General features: G+C 37.7%; 1 protein-coding gene across 4 annotated transcripts in view; it reads left to right on the plus strand.

The window, feature by feature from the left end:
* NKAIN2 (sodium/potassium transporting ATPase interacting 2) overlaps positions 1-26,383 on the plus strand; it is a 783,533-nt gene that overhangs the window by 732,898 nt on the left and 24,252 nt on the right. For all 4 annotated transcript variants that reach the window (XR_011471813.1, XR_011471812.1, XR_011471814.1 and 1 more), the window contains exon 5: positions 24,273-24,333. Coding sequence is in view for 1 of the 4 variants with exons in the window: in XM_070417620.1 (XP_070273721.1) it covers positions 24,273-24,333 (61 nt within the window). In the remaining 3 variants the exon portion in view is untranslated. The remainder of the gene's footprint in view (positions 1-24,272; positions 24,334-26,383) is intronic.

Raw genomic sequence — 26,383 nt, forward strand, 5'->3', positions numbered from 1 at the left:
GCAACCTCAAACTCTAGACTTGCAGGAGACTGGAGAGCCTTCTCCAAAGCACTTATTTAAAGTGCCTCTTAGATCTATTGAGGTTGTCCAGATGAATTTCATGTTTGTTGCCCAAAATGAGAGAAAAAGGACCTCAGGTTGCCTTGTAAAAGTGAACACAAGGGCCCTGGTCAGTGTGACTCATTTGGCATGGTCCTGTGCACCAAAAGGTTGCTGGTTAGATTCCTGGTCAGGGCATGCCCAGGTTGTGGGCTTGATCCCAGGTAGGGGGTGTGCAGGAGGCAACTGATTTCGATGTTTCACTCTCACTTGGATGTTTCTCTCTATCTCTCTCTCCCTCTCCCTTTCCCTCCACCTCCCCTCTTTTTAAAAAATCAATTTAAAATGTGTTTAAAAATGTGAGCACAATGACAAGAAGTCCTGGGGGTGTGGTGCCCAGTTCCACTCACAAATATACCAACTTCTAAAACCTAATTATTCTCAGCCACTTGTCCCTCCCACACATCCCCTCCTCTGCCTACTAACAAAATCACGGTCATGTATTGTCTGCGTGCCTACATCACTTTCTGTTTTCGCTGAAAGATCCCTTCAGACCCTTAATGCTCCAGTTCCCCAGGCCTGCATGTGACTTCACTGAGAACACTTTGCCCGTATTGTAGAAACTGGATAAGCACAGCAGCTCTTGCTTAACTGTTTGCTTACATGATTGCTGTCTTGGTAAAATATTCACAGGAGAATAAGATAAGGCTCTAGATGACATGTTTTTCTAGAACTTGCTTTTTTTATTAAGTGTTCTCAATCCAAAGAATCATTTTAACAGATTTAATAGATTAAAAGGTTGAAATTTTTTAGGCATCTAGACTTACCAGAGTGATCATTTCATAAGGTAAACAAATATCTAATCACTGTTTTGTACACCTGAAATGGATATAATATTGTATGTCAACTGTAATTTTAAAAATAAATTTAAATGTTAAAGTTTTTTAAAGAAAAGTTTTAGACAAAGGAATTGAAAACAGAAATGATTGGAGGGGCCTTCCTCATCTTTAAGCATTATTCTTTAAAATATCTTTTTTTTCTGTTATACTCACGAGATGTCTTTTTTGTTTGAATTATAGGGCACACTTTGTGTTTCATATGTCTCAAATTGTGCTTCATGCCAACTTCCTGTGTAACTTCAGGTGTTCATGAAGGAGAAGGAAAAGAAAAAGAAGCAACATGGTTCACTTTCCTGTTTTTTTTTTAAGATTTTTTTAATTTTTTCAATTATAGTTGACATACAATATTATATTATTTTCAGGTATACAACATAGTGATTAGATATTTATGTAAGTTATGAAGTGATCACCCCAATAAGTCTAGTACCTATTGGACACCATAGTTATTATAATGCTAGAGGCCCGATACACGAAAATCATGCACAGGGGACGGGGTGGGGGGGGGGGTGTCCCTCAGCCTGGCCTGTGCCCTCTCGCAGTCCAGGAGCCCTCGGGGGATGTCTGACTGATGGCTTAGGCCCTCTCTCCATGGGAGTGGGCCTAAGGTGGCAGTTGGACATCCTTAGAGCTGGTGCGGAGGTGGGAGATGCTCCCGCCACCACCACTGCACTCGCTAGCTGTGAACCCAGCTTCTGGCTGAGTGGCGCTCCCCCTGTGGGAGGGCACTGGCCACCAGGAGGCAGCTCCTGCATTGAGCGTCTGCCCCCTGGTGGTCAGTGCGCATCATAGCAACTGGTCAACCAGTATTTCGGTTGTTCGGTCGCTTAGGTGTTTATATATATAGATTATTGACTTTTTTCCAAGTTATACTTTATATCTCATGACTGTTTTCATAATTGGCAATTTGCACATCTTAATCCTTTGCCTTTTTATCCTTCCCCCCAACTTTCCTCCCATCTGGCAACCATCAAAATGTTCTCTGTATCTATAAGTTTGTTTCTGTATTGTTTGTCCATTTATCATGTTTTTTAGATTCCACATATAAGTGAAATAATATAATACTTCTCTTTATCTGTATGACTTATTTCACTTACCATGCTAGGTCCATCCATGTTGTTAGAGATGGCAAGATTTTACTCCTTTTTTTGGCTGAGTCATGTTCTGTTGCATATATGTACCCCTTCTTTATCCATTTGCTATCAGTGGACACTTAGGTTACTTCCACATCTTGGCTATTATAAATATTGCTACAATGAACATAAGGATACATATATCTTTTCAAATTGGTGTTTTGAGTTTCTTCTGATAAATTCCCAGAAGTGGAATTGCTGGGTCCTTCTTTGTCTCTCATTATAGCCTTTGTTTTACTAGTAAAGTCTATTTTGTCTGATATAAGTATTGCTGCCCCAGCTTTTTAAAGAATTTCCATTTGCATAAAATATCTTCTTCCATCCCTTTACTTTCATTCTGTGAGTTTCTTTTCATCTGAAGTGAGTCTCTTGTAGGCAGCATATGTGTGGGTCTTGTTCTCTTATCCATTCAGCCACCCAATGTCTTTTGATTGGAACATTTAATTCACTTGCATTTATAGAATCATGGACAATTATGTAGCTATTGCCACTTATTATTCAGATTTCTAATCTTTGCGATACCATTAAAAGTAAAATAAACAGAATGTTTGTGTCCCCATACTGCTTATAGAAAAAAAGTCCAGAACATTTCAAATAAAAAATATCATTTAACTTAAGAGAATATCTTAAAAAACACTAAGTATGTGCATTTATATTATTTTTAGATGGTGTGTTACTATAATATGTGGAAATCCTATATAATACTAGTAAAAGCATAATATGCTAAGTGTCCAACCGACACTTAGTGGTGATGCACACTGACCACTAGGGGGCAGACACTTCAACTGGTAGGTTAGCTTGCTGCTGGGGTCTGGCCAGTCAGGACTGGGCGAGAGGGCTGGACGTGCCCTAAAACCCTCCCACGCTCCCTTCCCAGCTGGCCAGCCCCCATTGGCCCCAATGGGACTGGGCTAGACAGCCCGGGTCGCCTTCATGCCGAGGGACCCCACTCATGCACGAATTTGTGCACTGGGCCTCTAGTATTGAATATAATAGACTAGGATTAAATTAAATGTTTAATAAAGTTCTATAGAAAACCTTATTGCAAAGGAAAGCATTACAAACTCTACATTTCTTTCAGTGTGAAGAAATAACTTCCCCAACCCCCACCCACCCACCTCCCACCCACCCCCCACCCACCTCCGAGAATGCTGAACAGCCCTCTCAGTAGGTTCTTTGCTCTCTATCAAGACATCAATCTAATCTGTCATCTCAGCATCTCAGCAGCACTCACAGGCCACTCTGTCAAACATCCCTCCATCTCAGCCATTTGAGAGCCCGGACTCTTAACCTACACTGTCAGGAAAACAACAAATCAGGCTGTCCTGACCCGACAGTGCTTCTTACACTAAAAAAGCAACATCAAAACCTTCATACACAAGGCTTTTGAGTAAATGTAAACAGATGGCAATCACCAAATACATCTCAAGCATTTTCTAGATAGAGGAATTGTCTAATTACCCATGCTGCAAATTTTTCCCACCTAGAGGGGAAAAATAACACCTTTTTATTTGATTGTTCTCTGCCTTATTCGCAGTATTTTAATAATGGTATATGAAATAAAAGTTTAAACCTTGTCTCTTACTGGATTGTGCTTGTTTCCAGAGAAGAAATATTAAGGTCAATGTCATTTAAATACCCATTTTATAGTTTCACATTTACAGAGATGTCTTGGGTCACCGCAGTTGTTAGAATTCTCTCACCCCTCAGAAAATATTTCATTTTGTTCATAGCATCACATTTTTCCTCTCATGCAAAACGAACAATCTATAGTCATATGTTGTTTCTTTCTGTAAGCCATAGTTTCTAAATTGAGTGTCTAGCAGTTATAATCAACTGCTTCATTTAATTCAGGTCGATTTTAAATGCTAGGCATTCATTTGGTGGGCTGTGAGTGGCCTGTGGTTTTGTCAGATCTACAGCATGAAGAAATAATTTTTCTTATCCTGATCCTATAGCTGTCTGGGAAGGGTGACACATGGTGAGACATCATGATAAGAAAGGCTATAGAAGCCCTAGGCAGTCAGATACCGAAGCCAGATGATTAAACAATTCTGTAGCATTCCCCAAAGAAAAAGCAGGGGGAAATGTTTAAAATGATGAACACTAGAAAGAAAAAGATTCCATCCAGAGCAGAGCCTACACTTTCTGTATGTGTTTTTGTCCCTTCAAACCACACCCTCTGCCTCTATAGTTCCTCCTATTAATAAAGAATTCAGAGCGCCAGGAATGGTCATTTTTTAAATGTGTGGTCACTGGAATTCTTCATATATTGTGTGGCAATATTGACTAGATTGACTTGAAAAATTATAAAAGGGCTTAGAATTTTCTCCATCTCTCCATGAGAAAGATTGTTTTTAAACTTTCAGGCAACCGGCGTAAAGGACACATTCATTTTACTGATCCTACTTACTTATTGTTCTAATTCAGACACATTAAACAGTAAAGGAACAGAAATAGATTCCGGACTGTTGAGGTTGCTAGATTAATTATAAGTGATTGATGGGTTTACCTGGCAACCTCAAGACCTATTTGATTTTATAAAGCAAGACTGTTAATCCTAAATCCCACCTGAAGACTCATAGCTGGATAGACCGTTTTAGGTCCCTGGAACACACTCTATATTGACCCTCTTGTTTTAGGTAGAAGAGTGGGGAAGAAGAAAGAATGATGTGCATAGTTTTATACCACACTTTCTGGAAATTCAGGCATTATCTCCTTTCCTTTATTATCTTCAACTTGGTTGAAGGCAGGTAGCAGCCCTCTCTAGAGACGATTCTGTCAACACTTCAATAGCTGCCTCAAATGAGAACAGTCACATTCAATAGCAGTTAGAGAAAATAGAGGACATATTTGCTTGAACAGCAGAAGAGGAAAACACTAACAAACTAAACATGCTATTTTAAATAAATGAAAGCACCACGTTTTAAAGTTAAAAGTGCCTAACCGAATCTTGCAATATGATGTTGGTTATCACCTGGACCTGGGGACAAGCCCAACCCCTCTCCTGCTGGGATCCGCTTCTCTCTTGCCAGACAGTCTTTCTCTTGGGGATGTCCTGTTTCCTGCCTATTGGTCTCCATTCACACTCTCAAACTCATTTCAGTCTTTCTGAGAAAGGAGGTGATAAAACTTCACTAACCTCTTAGCAAAATTCTAGCTGTGTATCCATGAACAGTGTACTGATAAACACCTTACAATCCCACTCCATTTCCCTACAGAATTGGACCTCCTAGAGTGAGGTATTAAGGGGTTTGTTTTCATTTTTCAGTAACAATATCTTCTATTTTAACTGCTTCTGTCTGTCATCTATTGCAAAATTTTGTTATGTAATTTACACGTTGTCATTTCCTTGCTTCTTTTTTTTTCCCCCTTTCCTCTTTATCTTCTAAAGTCTGCTGTCTCCTGTTAACTGTTCTCTGAGTCATTATTTTACCTCTTAACATCTAACTGTTTTAAGTCCATCAGAGGTTATTTATAAGACTACTAGCCACCCAGACGACTGAACGGTATTCTCCTATTAGCTCAGTGATTCTCCCTCGTTTCCTGCTTCTTTCTCTGATGCCTTCATTAAAGCTGTTTTTATAGACAAACACTATATTATACCTATTATTAAAATAATACTAAAAAATTATTCCCAGTTTATCTTCCTTTTGCTACTTCAGAAGCACTGTTAAGTTGTGAAAAAGAGAGAACAAGAGGAAATCTAGAAATGGCTCATCTCGCCATTAGTTAACAGCCACTGCTTATTCTAAGTTTTTGTTTTTAAAACTTCTCAGAAGCCCCTGGGGCTCCCCTGAAGGGTCTGACTCCATGAGCATCTTGGCCAGCCCAACAGCTCTGGCTCCTAATTTAATCAAGACCTGAAAGGAAAATGGGTGTTGTCTAAAACAAGATTTTTTCACCATGAGGCCTTTCGGAAAAGTATTATGATGTGTTTTATCTGGTTTAAACTATGTTTAAAATTGTTTGTAGAAGGATTAAACAACATTTTACAAAACGAGTAAAACTATTAAAGTGTCCATGCCAACAATTCCATTCTGAATATATCCTAAAGAAGTAATTTGATAACTTAACCAACATGTATGTTCTAAAGAATGTCTTTAATGAAAAAAATTGAAGCTACCTGAAAATAATAAGGGTTTGAGTAGCATACTGCATCTATGATGGGATATATATATATATGTAACCATTTAAAAAATGACTGAGATTTCTGTTTATTACCATTGGAAGATTTTGATGATGTTTTGCTGAGGGAAAAGAGTGGATTTCAAACAGAATATATAATAAGAAGGTATTTAACATTGTTGAAAAATTATGGGTTTATGTGTATTCTGTATATACATTTTACTAGATATATAGATGTTGGATAGACAAGAGTATGTTAACAGAGATTAAGTGGCAGAACCACGTGTAATTTCTCTGTTTTTCTTTCTAGTTTTTTATAAGTGAGCATAGCTTAACTTTGAACTTAATGAAATTTAAATTCCATTTTAATAAGTAGGGTTTGCCTCAGAGTAGGGATCTTAAACAAAGAATGAGGAGGTGACATCTAAGATAAGTTTAGAAGAAATAGGAAAAGTTCTCAAGGTGAATGCCATAGCTCCCTTTTAGGCAGAAAGAACAGTAGGGGCAAAGGCTGTTAGATGTTGGGGAACCTGTTAGAGAGAATGGCATTTATGAACCACTGCAAGGAGTTCCGTGTGGCTAGAACATAGAGTGCAATGGAAATAAAGTTGGTGTGACAGGCAGGAGGCAAATCTTGAAATACCACATATGCCAAGTGAAAGAATTTGAATTTTGTTCTGAAGGAAGGAGAAGGGTTTTTTTAAAGAAGACTGACATGATAGGATTGCATTTTAGAAAGATCACTCTGGCAGCTGTGTGGAAAATAAATTGGCAACCTATTACAGTAAACTCTGTAAGAAATTGTAAGGTCCCAGACATACGCAGTGGCAATATGTTTAGACAAGAGAAAACCAAGTGTATAGACCCTTCGTAAGTAGAAACTCGGGATTCAGTAGGTTGGAAGCAAGGATGCAGGTGTCAAGGATAGCCTCTGGGATTTGGACTAATGCAATGGAATGGATAACAGTGCTATTCACTGGCACAGGGAGCAAGAGAGGAGGGCCAGAGGTGAGGACGAAGGGGACTCAGTGCTGAGCAGAGGACATTTGAGATACCACAGCTCATCCAAGTGATGATGCCCACGGGCAGCTTCGCATTAGAATCTGTAGTGCTGGAAGGACACCTGGACTGCGGGTGTGAATTTTGGAGTCTTTTTATCATTTGCAACCAGGTTTTTGAAGGATCTGTCTTACTTGCTCTTCATATGACTTTCAGTCCACCATCCAGAGCAATGAGGTTGCCATCTTCTTCTCTGTATAATGCTGTTCTTAGTAAAATTACATCCACCAGTCTTCAGGATGCTAAGTCCATTCGCAGTGCAAGATGTGAGCATGAATACAGACGTAAGTGAAGTGAGAAATTAAGAGATCCCAGGAGACAACTTTGACATTACAATTACTTAATGTTCTGTTAAAAGAAAAAGACCCAGAAAGAAGTCTGAAATGGCATTGGCTGGTGTGGCTCCATAGTTGAGGTGTTGGCCTGTATACCTAAGGGTCTCAGGTTTGGTTCCTGGTCAAGGGCACATGCAGGAGGGTCTCAGATTTGATTCCCGGTTGGTTGGACCACATGTAGGAGGCAACCAGTTGATGCATCTCTCTCACCTCTCTCTCTCTCTCTCTCTCTCTCTCTCTCTCTCGCTCCCACCCCCCCCTCCCTTCCACTCTCTCTGAAAAGCAATGATAAAAATATCCTCAGGAGAGAATAACAACAAACAAAAGTCTGAAATGTATCAATAGGTAAGAGAAAAGCCAGAAATGACTATTGTCACTAGGCTAAGGGATGTGAGAATTTCAGGATGCTGTGGGGTTTTCGGTTGTGTTGGAACTGAAGCCAAGTTAAGTAAAATAAGGTCTGAATGTAGTCCATGGAGTTAGCATCCTGAGAGTCATAGAATATCATCTTAGTGAGAACAGTTTTATTATGGAGGAGAAAGTAGAAACTTGATTGTTCTTGATTGTGGAATGAAAGACATAATGAAGAGCAGAATAAAATAATCCTTCAAAAAGCCTGGATGCAAATGGATAGTGGGGAGAGAGAGGGAGAGGGAGAGGGAGAGAGAGAAGAGAGAGAGAGAGAGAGAGAGAGAGAGAGAGAGAGAGAGAGAGAGCTTTTTAATATTTCATTGTTCTCCTGCTGAGGGGAAAAGGACAGTAGAGTGGGAACATTTAAGGGTCCAGGTGGATGTTAAGGTAGTTTATGAGGAAAGGAAGCAGAAGGGTGCCGCATCTAAATCATGCTGAAAGGATCAACTATGACCCAGAGGATGAAGACTTTGGAAACAGAATCAGAGGCCTTCAGGATGGGTAGAGATGGAGGTGAGTTTGAACATGAAAAAAGTTTGAGGGGGTTTTCTCTAAGTAGGATGTCATGACCAAATTGCAACTTTTATTCCATTTCCCCAAAGGGGACCAGAATTAGCAATTTCTATCCAAATTATTTGTGCCAAGATAACCCATATCAACCACACAATTAGCTTTAAAATGGAATTAAAAGGACTTGTACATGAATCCGGTGAAATTACTATGGAAAAATAATAGAGCAGAATTCAAGGCATTGCGTGCCAAGGAAGGTGCACTTTAAAACAGGGCAGTCCAGATACACCTCATGGAGAAGGTGTAGGCATTTGACCAAAACCTAAAAGAGCTACGGAGAGCATATCCAATGCCTAAAGGCTGCCATGGGCCTGTTCAAGTGATAGCAAGAAATCTTCATGGTGGTTAGAAAAGAGTGAGCAAAGGGAAAAAGAGGAAAGGGTCAGGTCAGCCAGATTAGGTTTCTTTCATGGGCCATTGTAATGACTTTGGCCTTTACTCTGAAAACCTTAACGGGATAGCCCGGAGAGTTTTGAACAAAATGGTGGATGATCCGACTTATCCAGTATTCTTAAATGATCACTCTGGCCGCTTTGTCACAGGTTGATTCTGGATGGAGGGGAATGATGGGAAGTGGGGAGATGAGTTAGGACTATTTGCAGCAGTCCAGGTGAGAGACATGAAAACTCGGAGCTGGGAGACAGCAATGGTTAAAAGTGGTCAGATTCTAGGTATGCCCTCAAGGAAAATCCTACAGTATTTTGGAATATTAGGTCCTCGGAGGGTAGAGTGGCAAAGGCAAGAGCAAGTATTCAGACAGTTTTTGAAATGGGCAAAGATGGAACTCAGACGTGAGTTCTATACCTGCCCATTTCCCAGGAGACTAATACATCAAGTCATTCTGCATGTCTTTTGCAGTTGGTTGGGATGAAGATAGCCTTTAATCTCCTGAAAGGAATGTCTATTTTCACCTGTTGGGTTAATGGTTTTTACCTAAGAAGGTGATACAGGACAGACTTTTTTTAAAAAAAAAAAAAACCCTACATTATAAATGGAAATCATCCCCAACAAATGTATACAAGTTCTAAACTATTTAAGAAACTTTGACCACCCAGAAAACAGGACATTATTTATGTTTGTTTAATCCCATTTTATTCCCCCCCACAAAAGCTCTTTAAACAGAATATAACTGTATACATTCAAAACTTGCAATCTGCCATGAAAAAAAAATGTAATTTCATGTGAACATGAAGAGAACATTATCTCTGAGGTGAGAAAATGCCCGTAGCTTCAATCTTTCATTCAACTTGAGCAGCGACCCACCATCTTAGCTATGATAATGCTGCGAGGAACCAAACTGTATTAGTCAAGGTTATTGCGCTGGGCAGCTTCTGAACCCTCTTGACACTGATTTAATTGAAATAAAGATTTTTTTCTTTTACTATCTTGAACATTTCTGTTCTCTTAGTGAGGTCAAGCTGCTGAAGGACCAATAGTATCCCAAGAGTCAGGGCCCAGGGACCAAAACGGAAATTTGAAGTGGTCCTGCCTGGGAGGACGAAGTAATATGAAAGTGCCCCACTTGTGCCAGCTTCAATGCTCTGCTCCCTTTGACTGAGGCTGGCATCTCTGGAGAAAGTGAAACCAGCCCTCATCCTTCTAAGTCGAGTTGCAGTTCGGTTTGGGGGGATTTTTGTGCTGAAACAATATGCAGAAATATCTGTTCATCCTGTGAGAAATTATTAAACTTAAATTCCCTGGGTCATTCATTAAGTCTCCACAGATATTTTTACCTAACTATGGACTTTATGTTTCTACCCAATAGAACAGCATTGGATTTCCTCTGATAATGCCAGAGCCCTTGGGTGTACTATACCCTACACTCGATGTTTACTGAAGGCATCATACTTGAAACTGACATTATTGAGTTTAAAAAATAAATTCTAGGCTAGAAGAACTGAGAATAGAAGGTGGATTGTTTCACCTCTCTTGTTCATCTGCTCTCCAATCACTCAATATGCCCCCTGATGGTAGAAAAAGGGATAGTAACCACAAAAAGTTAGTGGAAAGTGCAGTCATTCTAGTTCTTTATTCCATCTGCTTCAGGTAGTATGTGGGGTGTGTGTGTGTGTGTGTTTCCCTTGCCTCCCAAATAGTGTAAGCTCCTGAAGGTGGGACTATACATTTTATTTCTATGATAGGCTTGTGTTCCTCTGCCCTTCTATTGTAATATAGCCCGAGCTATATTATTATGCATTTTTATTTTTATTAAACCTTTCTAGTATACTATATTTTCTAAGAGGTATTTTTTTTTATTTCTCCAACAATAGCTAGATTACCAAGCTTCAAATTATAGGCACTTTATAATGATAATTACTCATGTATTTTGGGGGCAAGTGACTTTTTTCTCACTTATTTTGCCCTTAAGAAAATTAAAAATTCCTTTTTTCCTACAGCTGGGAATCTATATGTTATTTTCCTTGTAGATATACAATTTAGCTTAAAGACTGAAGTATTCTATTAATTGTCACTAATAAATAGAAATAATTGAAGTGACCCTGAAATTTCTTACCTCTGCAAAATGAAATGTAATCAAAGAAATATATCATTATGTGGTCAGATTTTTTTTAATGCCTAAAGATTTAAATAGAAAAGAAGTTATTCTCTATAATTCAAGTTTTTAATATGTAAATAATGTTAAAGCCCAGAAGGAAAGATATGCCTTTTGGTATTCATTTATGTTTACTTTCCTAAACAGCTGCATTTCAAGACAGAACTTTTAGTTCCTGAGATAAATATTCTGAAGAGCCATAGTTCCAGGGAGAATGCAGGTGAATTGTGGGTGGAGGGGAGTGGTTGGGAGTGGGGAGTGAGTTAGGGGACTATGCAGCAATCTAGGTGAGAGAAATGACGACTCAAACCTGGGTTGAGAGCATAGTGTAGTGGCTAAGAGCATGGATTCTGGAGCCAGCCAGTCTGGGTTATTTACCAGCAGGTGGCTTCAGGTAAGTCATTGAACTTCTCTATGCTCCAAATTCCTCACCTATAAGCAGGGTATAATTATTATACCAACTCCACAAAGTGACTTTGAGGAGTAAAAGAATCTGTGTATGAGCAGTGTCTGCCACAGAGTGCCTGGTACATATAAATGTAAATTATTGTTCACTAACACACACACACACTCTTACACGCACAAATGCACACAGGCGCTCACCAATGACATTCAGTAATGAGGTTTCAACAGTTTTGAAGTCATTGAGGTAAAGTGAGGAGATAGATTGTCATCAAGCCTCACTTTTCTGGGCGATAACATCTTTTTTAAAATATATATATTTTATTGATTTTTCACAGAGAGGAAGGGAGAGAGATAGAGAGTTAGAAACATCGATGAGAGAGAAACATCGATCAGCCACCTCCTGCACATTCCCCACTGGGTATGTGCCCGCAACCCAGGTACATGCCCTTGATCGGAATCGAACCCGGGACCCTTGAGTCCGCAGGGTGATGCTTTATCCACTGAGCCAAACCAGTTAGGGCTGGGAGATAGCATTTTTAAAGAAAAGGGAAAAAACAGAAGACCTCTCCCTGTGAGTTCTGATGCTGGGGCTATGAAAAAGTGCTCCTTTGTATCTTTTCAAATGTAATAAAAATATATATATAACGAAATGGAGAACATATTTCCCAGGAATTGAGGGCGGGAGGGTAAGGGAGGATTACAAGTCAGTGTCAATACTAATATATTCAGTTAAAGAATGAAAACTTGGTTCTTATAGCACCTGGATCACAATTTTAAAATAATGAAAAATAAAAAGTTTTTAAATCTTTGCATAAGGGGCCATTCTCAGCTTTCTTTCTCTCTCTCTCTCTCTCTCTCTCTCTCTCTCTCTCTCTCTCTCCATATCTTTAAACCCTTATCAAACACTTTTGTTTTCTCCTCCCTTCTTATTTTTTAATGGAGTCCTCAATGTTATACTCTCCTTGATAATTTTTGACAAGTGTATAATGAGGAAACTTTAATGATATAATAATTAGAAGGAGAAAATAAGAGCAGATAATCTGGATAGAAATAGTTTGGCATAAATATAGAAAGAATGAGAGCCCAGATATGTGAATAATATGTACTAATAAAGAATATGTACACATGATCTTACTCATTTGTGGAATATAATGAACAACATAAACTGATAAACAAAAATAGAACCAGAGTCATAGAAGCATCGAACAGACTGTCCAACCTATAAGGGAAGGTGGGGATTGTGGGGCTAAGAGATCAACCAAAGGACTTGTATGCCTGCATATGAGCATAACCAATGGACACAGACAGTAGCAGGGGCGAGGGCATGTGCTGGGGAGTGGGGGTGGCCAGGGAGAGGTCAATGAGGGGAAAAAGGAGACTTATGTAATACTTTAAACAAAGAATTTTTTTAAATATGTAAACATTTTAAAGTATTTTTAAAATTTGGAGTAGAGGAAACAATTCTAAACCCTATGTTTTTAAACTTTAATTTTAGAAGATGTTTCCATAAAATAATCTCAAAATTAGCTGACAGTTTTCAACTTCTATACCCTTACAGGAAAAACTAAACTAAACGGCAACCACTTTAGCCACTCAGTACATGTTGGGGACAAAAAAAGAAATTAAAAACTACCTTCCTTCTCATGGGAATGGCTGAATAGTCTGAGTCTGATGAACTTTTAGAGAGAAGGAGAATCATTACAACACATGGTGTTTCTCCAAGGAGCTCAAAGTGCATTCACAGTTATAATTTCATTGATCTTCACAATGACCTGTGTACAATATGAAATATACCTTCTGTGTCACTATGTAATCAGGAATTTTTAAAGTATAATTATTTAAATGAGTTAGCCAAAGATACAAGATTGAAAGTAGCTGAAAATAGGAACCATTAAGCCTTGATAGTCTACAAGGTGTTAGGCATTATTGCTTATTCATTTGCCAGAGAAAGCCTTCAATCTACTGGGATCAATTTGTTCTTTAGGATTAAAAAATAGTAAAATCTCCCGTCACATGTACAATGTATTTTGCACTAATACTGGAAAGTCTCAGGGCCTTTCTTAAAACCCTTAATTCCATTCTTTCAATTGAATTCTCTATTGTCTCTTTACATCTCATCTTGTACATTGTCACCTTGATTCTTTCATTCCCCAAAGTACTACTCATATAAGAATGCATAGCAAACTTTACTGAAGTTGAGGGTATAATGAGATGTTGGGAAGATGATGACATTGTACAAACATACCAAAAAGTTAAAAATGAAATTTGAATAATAGCAATCTATAGGTCCCCCCAAAATTAGGTCTTGCTTGTTCACACTGATGTTGCAGGAAAAAAATCTGCCTAGATGATTGGCAGCCAACCACAGATGCACGAGAGAAGTCAACCATGTCCAGGAAAAGAACTGCCCATCTGAACTCAGCCCAAATTGCCAACCCACAGAACAATGAGCAAAAAATGAATGGTGTTGTTTCAAACCCTAAATTTTGGGGTGGTTTATTATGTAGCAAAGTTAACTAATAATGGATATTCATACAATGGAATGCCAGTTGAAAATAAAACAGAATAAATTACTGATAGTACATGCAGTATTTTGGATTAATCTCAAAAATAGTATGCTCAATGAAAGAGGCCAGACACGAAACATATGACTCAATTTATATAAATTTCAAGAACCAGCAAAATTATTGGATTGTTGTTAAAATCAGAATTGTGATGTGGGGATGGAATGGAAGGAATAGTGATAACAAAGGGTCAAGAGGGAACTTTCTGAGATAATGGAAATATTCTTGGGGAGTCTTGAGAATGCTTATAGGCCAGCTTAAAAGTTAATATGAATCACAGTGAAATGAATTAAGTTGGGTATAATATGGGTATTTCATAGGATGCTATATGCGCAAACCACAAATAGTGCATACCTGTGCCTTTTAGCTTTTAGGAAATACTTTCCTGAGAAGTAGACTTGAAATAGCCCATGTTGCATATAGGTGCTCATAATATGGTGTTAAACTGTGTTTGTTAGATATGGAAATGACATATTCAAAAGCATGAAGGTATCCAACATGGCATGTATGTTAGGGGGAGCTGCTCAGCGATTCAATATGGAAAAGTAAAGGGGAGCATAAGACTTGGAGGTAGAAGTGTGGGCTGGAGACAAATCACGTATGTTCTTGAATGCTTTGCTATCAGTGCTTTGTCTGATGCGCAAGGAGAGCCATTGATGAGATTTCCTGCCCTTAGAACCATACCTCCTCATGTGAGGCCTGCCTTGCTCACCGGCAGTAAACTGACTGTAATTAGTGGCTCACCAATGTATTTCTTATATTAGAAGCCCACTGTGGTGTGTAAAAGCGTATATAAACAAATCAGAGGAGGAATATAAAATCATAATGAGTTGGAACCACTGAAAGAGAACTGAAATGGTAATTAAATGAGGGGGAGGAACACTCCTGTTCTCCTAGATACTCCAGGTTTCCCACGAGCGGCATTAAACTGCTCTGTGGTTTATCTGGTAGCCAAGCCAGTATGTTTCTTGCTGACTTCCAAGCTGTGCTCATCCAAAACTCAATACTATCACCTGTATCCAAATTTCTAACTTGGAAAAGTAGGTGAAATTCATGTTAGAAATTTTCTTTTCTGAATTTGAATTTACTCAGATTTTTGCAATCTTATGTTCCCTTCATTTTAGAGTATAGTTAGTTTTACCAGTTGGATAAGTTAACAATACTGTGTTAGGAGAGAAAAAACATAGGATTTTAGGTTTGTAGAGACAGATTCAAGTACTTTGCTAATTATTTCTTAATCTTGGGACATCACTTACTTTCACTAAGCCTCAGTGATCTCACTTATAAATAATAGTGATGATAGAAATACTCTGTTTGGTTCTGGAAAGAATAGGTAGAACAATAGTTATAAAGATGTTAGCATGTGCTCAGAATATAGTGGGCACTCCCACAATGCTAGCTATTACCTGAACATTAAACACTAATCACTAGCTTTTCCTTTTCTACCTCCCAATCATTGCCAGGGTTAGTTAGGCAATCAGTGTTTTGAGGTTTAAACATTGAAAAATAAAAAAGTAAAGCACAAATGCAGTTGCATTTTTTCCTAGCTTATATATTCCCAAATGGTAATAATTGTGTCATCAGTAATTAATGAAATCATTTCATTATGAGGTAGTTGACACAGTGTCTTTTACTCTCATACTACTGTAAGTTGTGTGAGAAGAAGATAATCTGGGATTTAGGTTGAAAATCAGGAAACTTGGATAGAAAAGAAGAAAGGATCTGTGAAGAACACCAATCATAGCCAAGTTCTGACTCCCAAATTACTCAGTCCAACTAGATTTTATTGCTACACATGGATAGAATTGGCAAGCCTTTTAAGTGACACTTTGATTCAGTTTTGTGCCTTTTGAAATTGTTTTGGGAAAAACCTTGTCTTCAAATTTGTGTCATCCCCAATCCATATCTTATTCCCTTTGGGGGTTCTTTTTCTGTTGCTGCCTTCACAACCACTCATCTTCCTCTGCCACATATTGCACCTAGTACTCTGTTTCAGAGGTAAGCTTCATTGAATGCTACATACAATACCTTTTCATGGAGCATAAAGCTATTCCCAAGGATGCCATGGTAAAGAGACCTATTGCTCTAAGGTTCCTATTTAACTGTATTTTAAGTTTACTACAACGTTTTGAAACAACATTTCTCTCTAGCTGGTATGTGCTACTGACCCTTTTTATTTAGTTTTTTTTTATTTTTCAGTACAGTAAGTTTTTTCTTTTTTAGTACAGTTAGTAATGTCTCCTTTTTATTTAGTTTTTTACTCTTATTGGTATCATTTTTATATACTGTTAGTCAGTAAATTATTTTTGATAATGATGAGTTTATCATGTATCACCTTTTCTGGCACTCATCTGCCAAAAGAAGATTCATCAACGTTGGGCAGCATTGACTTTTTCTTATATCCAGTAACATAGCCAATCAGCCTAGGCCAAAGATTCTAGACTATGAAAGGATAGCCTGTGTTTCCAAGCATAGCCTAAACATCCATAAAACCAGCAAAGAGTTGGAGGTCAATGTGTAGCTATCCTAATGATACTTTCATGACATGATTTTTAGCTGTATTTTTGTCAAGAAACACTTAACTGGAAGTTAACTCTTAGTTGTGAAGATGATAATTGGCCAATTCCAGAAAGGTCTCTAATGGGTTCTAAGCTATTTAATATCTTCAGATGAAATTGGAAGGAATGACTGCTGCCCAAACAGGGATCCTAGAAGACTCCCAACTCCCCTAGAGTTGTCGGTAAGACAGAATCTTAGAGACCAAAGATAATGTCTTATTCACCATCTCCCAAATAGTGAATGGCTTGATATATTTCCTCACAGTTACTTAAACATGGAAGAATACAGGATACTCATTAATCTAGCATGGGTTGAGGTATTCACTTTGTCCTTTGACAAATGCTAATTTAACTGCCTATTTACACAGAAAACATCTGAATGGACTACTTTTAAGCAATGATAACTTATTCATTTTTTACATTTAAAATATCTGAGGTAAAGTGATCACAGAGGTCATCTGGTTTTCAGTGATGTTCCCAGGAAGCAGTTAACCACCAATTTGTATAGGGGATTCTCCTTCATCATCGTTGTCATAGTTGTCATTATCATCATCATCATCATCAAAATGTTTTTTGAGAAGCTTCTATGAGCCAGGAGTTTACTCATCATATCTCATTTCTCTCTCTTCAGTATGGTTACAACTGTGTTTAGATGTCTCCTTTCATCTGTGGCACCAACACTGAACACTGTCAGCATTTTGACTGACAAGACCAGATGGAAGCAGGGCTATTCACCTCCCTTGTTGAGATACAGTAATTCTCTTTAGATAACCTAGGACCACTCTGCTCATTTCATAATTATGAAATTTGATACTCAGACCATTGTTGATTTTCCTCAAGAAGTTTGAAATGTCATAGAGAAGAGGGCTTAAGGTGAGATACCTAAAGCATGCCTATTGAAATGTTCCTCCAGTTCTAAACTGATATCATCATTGCTCTTCCCAGAGTTTAGGTCATTAAACAGATAGAGATCCACTGTATAGTCTCCATGTATATTTTATACATATACATATTCATATACATATACACATACATATTCTAGTGATGTCATCTCACTTATGGTTTCTTGAAATATGGTGTTGTCGTATGTGCTGCAGACACAGGTGAAGTATATATTCTACATTTTCCTTATCTTCTAATTGAACACCTCTGAAAAAGAAAAAAATGTTAATATAGTTTTAGCATCTTCTTTTAACATTAGTTATTTTTGCAACTAGTATTCAATACAACTCTCTAGGGCAGTGATGGCGAACCTATGACATGCGTGTCAGAGGTAACCCGCGAACTCATTTTTTTTGGTTGATTTTTCTTTGTTAAATGGCAATTAAATATATAAAATAAATATCAAAAATATAAATCTTTTTACTATGGTTGCAAATATAAAAAATTTCTATATGTGACATGACACCAGAGTTAGGTTAGGGTTTTTCAAAATGCTGACACGCCGAGCTCAAAAGGTTCGCCATCACTGCTGTAGTGTCTTCAGAAAAATTTGGCCCTATATTTCCACCATCATCCTTGGAACAGCACATTCCATCCAATGAAATACACTGAAATTTTTCATCTTGTCTATTAATGTTGACATACCTAAGTTGTGCCAATTTACTTTTGCATATGTCTTACTAGTAGAATTAATTTTGCTTTAGTTTCCCTATTATCTCTGAACAAAATTATGTTATTTGTATCATTTGCTCACAAAGGCATTTGTACTTATTTCGTTGAAAATTTCTTCCCAACAATATTGAGTGTTTACATTCAACAGAACATTTTAAAACTGCATTTTCTTTCTCAAATGTTTCATTATAAATAAATGAGAGTCCCTGTTATATGTGACTTTTTACAACCTTAAACTTAGTTTTACTCCTAAAGTGGTAGGGTATTTTGATTACATTTCCCATTTCTTTCATTGAAATATAACTGACATACAACACTGTATTAGTTTTAGGTGCACAACATGTCAGTTACTTTCAATGAACAGTTTTGATTAAGAAATACCATTATGGATCCTACCTCAAAAACTAAAGGCATCTTGTGACTCTATTGAACTAGATAAGCTATTTCTTTTATCACCTCCCAACTTTCATATGTATAGAATGTCTGAATGACTCTCTCAATACAGTTTTTAAAGTTAATGTGATATTTAAACTCTGAGAGAGCTATTAGCCATGATGACAATTGACTTTTATTGGTTGTCTTTCACCCTGCCTGAATATCTTTTGCTCTGCCAACTTTACTAAAACATTAGACTCTTTTGAACTTGGGTAACTTCTTGGCAAGTTTGCCCTGAAAAAAACTACCAGTTTCCAGAGGTCAATTTATAATGGGAATTATTGGTGAAGCCAGCGTTGGCATTTGGTTCGGTTCATTTCCCAGCATTAAGTAGATAATACAAGTTTGCATGTACATCTACTTTTATTCAATCTTTGAAAAAATGTTTAATACAGTCATGCTTGATGATGCAGCACAATACTTAAAGGCCAGTATTAAGATATGTTTCTGATCCTCTGCAAAGCTTTTCTGACTCAGTAGGCTGTGAACGTTCACAATAGCCCTAAAGGTAATCCTCCATGAGTTATTGTAGATTGATACCTGCACCTGGATTATTCATAGCAAAAAAAAAACTTGCAGCATGCTCCCTAATAGTCCAACCAGTGGAATAGTATGGGATCAGAATAACCTGGTAGACACCAGAGATGATACATCAACCCCATTAAATTGATATGTAAGACCTTCATTAATAGCACTGATATAATCATATTGGAATCCTTTGCTGAAGCAATGTCAAATTATATAAATGGAATAAGATGCAAAAGAGCACATAAGATATCTACAACTTAAAAATATATTCAGTAAGGGCATAATATCCATCTGTTTAAATTCATATTAAAAAAGGAAGGGTTTATAGAATCTGAATTATGAATTCAGAACAAAAATAGGTTATTTGATTTCAACGAATTATAGAACTAATATGTTGGAGAATGAGATAATTGTAGATTTAAAAAAAATAGTGTTTGCCAGCCCCAATCTCCACTCCCAGTCAAAAAGTGTTGAATAATGATTAGATATTGTATCAACATCAAAAACTATTGTGGACTTCAATTCGGTCTAAGGGCTCAGAATTAAATTATGTCTTTGTAGATAATAAAATAAAGATATCAACCTTGTTTAAATGTATTTAAAATTTTTAAATTATAATACAAAAGTTTTTAACATTAATAATAGTACACTGAAATGTATAATCTTTAAACTTTTTATCTGAGAAAATTGTAAATCAGAAACAATTGTGCAGAATAATACAGTGAGATCCTATGTACTCTTTACCCAGTTTCCCCCAATGGAAACATCTTGCAAAACTATAGTACAGCATCAATATTAGGATACTGACATTGATGCAGTCGTGTCCAGACAGTTCCATCACCACAAGAATCCCTCAGGCTGCCTTTTTACGGCCACCTTGGCTTCCCTGTAATCAACCACCTTTCTTAGTCCCTGAACACAAATCTGTTCCTCATTTCTATAATTTTGTCATGTCAAGAATATTCTAAAAATAGAATCATACAGTATATAAACTTTTGGTAGTCCTTCCTTGGGTTCCAAGATTACTAGCCAACCTACCTTCTTTCTGCCTTTCAGATTCTCCCTACGTTTGTTATATATATAATGCCCAAGGGTTTTAATTGTACTTAGTGGGGGAGTTACAGAAAAGTACATTTATTCCAACTTCCTGGAAACAGAAGTTCAAATGATAGAATTTTAGACACTAAGGTTGTCATACTTTCAATTACTACAATTGAATCTTTTAAAACACTTACAAATAGACTTCAATTACCTCTTACCTATTAGCTTCTAAGTGAATTTCTGGGATATACCATCATAATTTGGTTTGTAGATTTTTTAAAAAAGTATTTCAACCTGATTTAGTTATAGAGAGAAAATATATCCTTTCAGCCAGTAATGGTATCAAGATGATATGTAATTACCTATCAGGTGAATTAGAAGTGAACAAATCATATTAGATGTATCAAGGTGAAAAGATGAATAAAAAGAAACAGATTTAGGCTTAGCTCAGCTTTGAATGCCAAAGGCTAAAACAACTGGAATACTTTGAGTTTTTCAAAGAGAATAATTGCATATTTGCCTAGCATAGTGTCTTTCATTATTATTCTAGCCACCTTTTAAAAGGAACAAAATAAAATTATTGTATTTTAACTCCAGGTACTCAGATTTACTATGACAACATAAGTCACTGTTTGCTTTGGGCACCATCACTACTCTTCACATTGCCCAAACTTCTCAGAACTGGGCCATCTGCTCCTCCATGAATAATAATTTACACCTTCCCAGAGCTTTTCTGAGATCTGCTTGGAAGAAGTCTTCTCCTTTCCTCTCTCAAAGTCCTTCCATCTCTTGAGGTTTATCTCCAATGTGCCAACCTGCACCTTACAGTGATAATTAATTGCCAGCTCTTGGGGGAGACAGAAATTGTGTTCCGTCTTAAAGGATGAGTTAGAATTGTTCAGAGGTGCAAGGCTGGACAGGCTGGGGAGGGAGGAGGCATAGGGCATTCACATGCTTTGTTGGTTAGAATAGGCTAATGAGTTAAAGAAGAGAGGAGGAAAACTACCTGATATATTTCAGCAAACCACCAAACAGCTTACTACTGGCATCAATTTTGAGACTAGGAGTGGTGGGAAATGAGGCTAGAAGGGAGCTAAGTATAACATTAGGAAGGGTTTGTATTCCATGAAAAATATCATACTTTTTTTAGTAACCACTTAGTAGACATTCGATTTTTTTGTTTGTCACTTAGTAGACATTCAATTTTCTTCCTTCCTTCTGACACTTATCTCAATTTACTTCAAATTATAACCGCATATGTATCTTTGCTACAAGATTGCAAATTCCTGTAGGATAGGATTGTATCCAAAACAGTGGCGCTCACCGGGGGAAATTTTGCCCTTTAAGGGATATATGGCAATTTCTGCTGACATTTTTATTGCCCCAAATGTCATCTGTCTTGATGGTAGGATATTACTAAACATGCTATAATGCACAAGAGACCTCACAAAATATTGCTTAACCCAAAATATCAATGATGCTGAGGTTGGAAATCCTAGCTTAGTTCATCTTTGCAGCCAGGTAGCAAATGAGCAGAGTTGCACTTTATGGGAGACAGTCAGAGTTGTCAGAAATGATTTGAAACCCCTCTTCTGTAGGTGAGTTTTATAAATCACCATGAGGGAGTAAAAATTAATTGGAAATTTATATGGTGTAGGAAAATTAGAAGATAATAGAGGTTTATGAATCTTGATTAATTTGGGAAAAACAAATTTTCATTTGTATTTAGAGGAGACCAATTTAAAAGCTAAAGTTCTCTTAATCAGCAAGCTTTTGTAATGAAATGCAGCAGGATTTACTTTTCTATCAAAGCTGCTCCCTTGATAGTTAAAGAATGCAACCAAACACAATTAAAAGATCACTGGTAAGCAGAATACAGCGCCTTCCCTGAATTCTGGGAGAGTGGTGCAGTTAATAATCTAGGAGCTTAATGAAAAGTTAAACTTTTTTGGTCCTGAATCTATCAATGTTGTTTACCTACATTTTTATATCCAAAAGTGATGAAATAGTAAGAATCAAAAGAAAATTTGTGATTTTGTGAAAAAAAAGTTTTATTGATAATTCAAGTAACAAATATTTAAAACTGAAAATAAGAGATAAATTATTAATAAATCTGTAGCAATTAGCCATGGATGGTAAGGACTTCATGTGGAGGAAGGGAAGGAGCTATAGACATGACTGGGGCATTTAATCAAACCACTGCCTCTTTACCTAGCTACAATCATATCCAAGTACCAATGACAGAGTATCCATGGGGCCAGGCCACTCAATGATTAGAGATTTTTATGGGTCCTGGTGGATAAAAGATTAAGTGTTAGTATAATCTATTTCTCCAGTACCCATGAAAATGCTAAAATCACCATATGACTTTGTTTGGTCAAATCAAAATTTCTGCTAAAACCAAATGGGAGACACTGTTTTTAATAATCCTCTGTACTTGAAAAATCAGTCCTGTAAAAGCAATGATCCTTATGATTCTATTATATAAGAAAATAGTTCTTACTATCACTATTTTATTGCCAATAGCAACATATAATTCAATGAAAAAAAATGCTGGTGGTTGACTTTTTTTTAAAAGAAAACTAACTCTGCTAATACAACATCAGTGGTGGTATCTTTATTTAGCTGTTTATTTGTGCACTGGTTCAGATACTGCATTGGGGGCGGGTACACATTCCCTCTCATCCTGGATCTGAAAGCAAAAGCCCTTGAAGAATATGTTGCACAGTCTTCTCTCCCATCCATTCCTCCCAGAGCAGGGTTACTGCTTCTGAGCCAGGATAGCTAGTGCTTCATACCACACCGGTTCTCTTTGGAAGAGAGTTTGAAACTGTCGCATGGTACTTTCTCCTTCAAACCCAAATTAGAGATTTTCTAAAGTTTCCTTTAACTGGACCCCCCTTTGTCTCCAAATAGTTCTATGCTCGTTACATCACTACCAGTGTCCCATCCGACTTAAAATCCTCCGCTCACCTCTTGCAGAAGGATCGCTGCCAGCTAATACAAGATCTTCAGTAGGCTCATCACGCAGGGCCCTGCTCCTCAGCTTCCCGATGGGAGGCTGCAGCCTTTCCTAAGGTCCCCTCCCTTCCCCACACCAAATGCTGTTGTGGGGGGGGGGGGGGGGGGTCAGGACTCAACGCTTTTCTGAAATGCCATCGTGAATAATCTTCATCGTCGTTCTGAGGACATACTTTTAAAGATTATTTTGTTTAAAAAGATTATTTAACTGGATTATTTTGGGTAATAATTTTTCCACTTATCAGGAATGATAGTTTGCTTCCTTCCAGCAGTGCTCATAACTTGACTAAATAAATAGACTGATATGAGGGAATGCAATCTAAGGGGACAGATATCACAGGACTTTGCCATGCTCCTGTACAGGGACCCATTTCAGTCAGTGAAGACTTGCCTGCCCATAGGGGCCTTTTTGCGGTGTGTTTCAGAAAAGACAATGTGATGTGTGCAATCCTGACTTTAGTGCATTGGGATACTCATCACCCACAGGCGTCCACCTCATCCTAATTAGACTTGGTCTGCCCGGTTCCTGTTTGAGGTCTAAATAAGAGGTCTTTTTACTGATAGAGTGTTCATGCCACATACCATGGAATCTCCTTAATATTTTTCCCTGAAAGCGTTTTTATGCTAGTCAGTGGCTCATGTAGGTAAATTAGAAGTTGATTGGCACAAATGCAAATGTTATTGCATTAATGAGTGGCCATAATTCCTTTTTCCTTTTCCTGCATCTACAATAACTTGTTTTAGATTGCCTGGCAATTAGCAAGTCTTACACATAATTGCAGGTCAGAGGAAAATATTTCTTTATCAGGCAGATAGACGTCACTGGAATCGGGAATCCACACTGGAGTCAGGATCCCGTCTGATGGACCATCTTGGAACACTAGACCTAGTCCTAAACTGCCTGCCTTTGAAAAGTCACGCCCCCAGCAAGCTCCAGTTCTGTTGCCTTTGCCCCCTGTCTAAAGCACCTTTGTTTTGTTTCAGCTGGCAGGGTTCATCTACGCCTGTTATGTTGTGAAATGTATAACTGAAGAAGAGGACAGCTGTAAGTACTAAAGCTCTATTCTGTTTCTTTCAAGCTCAAAGCATCTTCCCAACTGCCTCCTGCCTAGCCTTCCTCGTGCTCAGACAATGTCCCCCAACATGTCATTAGAACAGGCGATAAGCCTTTCGTATCCATAGGGCTAAAGTGTTTTCATAAAAGTATAGAGGATATCAAAACAACTGGGGAAGGATTCATTTTGAAAACATATTTCTTTTTTATTGGAAAGTACTGTTAAGATCTTATAACAATTCAAGTAGGAAATAGGAAGGGGCAACTGGAGATGGAAGTGGTTTTTAAAATTGGTTAACTTGACTGTTCTGTTTCTATAAACCTTTTATTAGGTATTGATAACTAATCAGTTTTACCCAGGACTACAAGCCTTAACAATTAACAATAGTTCCTAAAACTCTCACAAGAATTAACTTCCGATTAATTCAAGAAGTTTGTCTTTAGGAAAGCAAATTTTTATATTTCCTTTTTGTTCCTACTCTTGGATGCAAGTGGCTAGAACTCCGTGTCTGAGTCTCAGCGTTGAGTCCTATTGCTTGGTCCAGAGTTGAGACGGCGGTGCCCTCCTGCAGGCCTCGAGTGGCTCCACTGTCCTCTGCTCTTCCAAAAACAGCAGGTGCAAGGTTTCACTCCGCCCTTGCACCTAAGGATCTGAAAGAGGGGGATTGGAAAAAGACTTCGAGTCTCTCTGAGTGCTATCTTGGATACTTGCCCATGTACCTATATTTACTCAGGAAAAAAATCAAAATTGGGACTCATGCTTTTTGGTTTCCAAAAATATTCATAATGATGGGGTTTTGAGACAGAGGGGAAAAAAGTCAAGAATTCACTGCTCTGTTACAGGATGATTTGAGGAATACACAATACATAGTTTATATTATTTTATGTATGAAAGGAAATGATGGCCCTTTTGCTAAAAAAGCATTTGTAAAACATTTTTCAGTGTATCAAGTGCTCTGTGAGGCTTTGGAGATTTTAAGATTGGTAGCACACAATCTTTTACCTCTAGGAATTTACTGTCTGGTAGGAAGAAGCAATCGTGTGGACAAATGAGTATAAAACCCTCCAGAGTGCATAGTGGGGGGAAATAGGAAAGGGACCAGGATAGTCGTTATAGAGAAGGATACTCTTACACTCTTGAGCTTGGTCTTGAAGATGAATAGATGAAAGATGACTAGGGGTAGCCAGTGTGAGAGTAAGGTGATTCCAGGTAAAAGGTGAGAAAGTACCAAAGCATCTCATAGCTGGTCATGTTGGGAGCACAGAAGCCAAGTTAATATGACTGGGTTGTGTCCTGTGCTAGAAGTGGGCATCCAGAGAAGATTAGAAAAGAGAGCATGGATGAGACAATAGAAAAATGGTGTGACAGAGTGAGGAATTTGGACCTTATTTTGTATAGCATGATGGCAAATCAATTGGCAGGTAGCTTATAAAAACAGAATAATATAATCAAATTTGTACTTGAGAAAAATCCCAGTGTTGTCAGTGTGAAGGAAAGACCAGAAGCAGTGGGACAGATTAGAGAAAGGGAGACTTGTTAGACATCATGACAATGACTGAGATATGAGATCATGAGGTCTGGACCGTGTCGTAGAGGGACAGCATAGATATGACAGGAGACATGCTGAAACAGAGTGTTAATGGGCTATGGGTGGTACTGTGTAAGGGACAATGAAGACACTGATAGGTTCCTGGGTTTCTGGTATAAGTGAATGGGTACATGGAAATGTCACTTGAGGAAAATAGAATGGGAATATAAAAATGGGTTCCATTTGAACAGGTTGAGATGAAGATGTCTAATTAATATGCAAGAGAAGACATCTATGAGTACTTGTCTTATGCACAAAAGATGTATTCCAAGTTAGGAGGGGTAATAGATTAATGGATTCTTAAATGCACGGACCCCACAAGCTATGGAAGTGCATTCAGATATTACCATGCAGTGTTTTAGTGCCAAATCTTTAATGAAAGGAAAGTCTACAGGTTAAATTTCATATGAGAGTTGAGTTCCTTTGGCTATAATGATTGGTTTCATTTCACA

The sequence above is a fragment of the Myotis yumanensis genome, unplaced genomic scaffold (genome assembly GCF_028538775.1).
Source record: "Myotis yumanensis isolate MYYU_CA2020_CCGP unplaced genomic scaffold, mMyoYum1.0.hap1 SCAF_6, whole genome shotgun sequence".
Classification (NCBI taxonomy): domain Eukaryota; kingdom Metazoa; phylum Chordata; class Mammalia; order Chiroptera; family Vespertilionidae; genus Myotis; species Myotis yumanensis.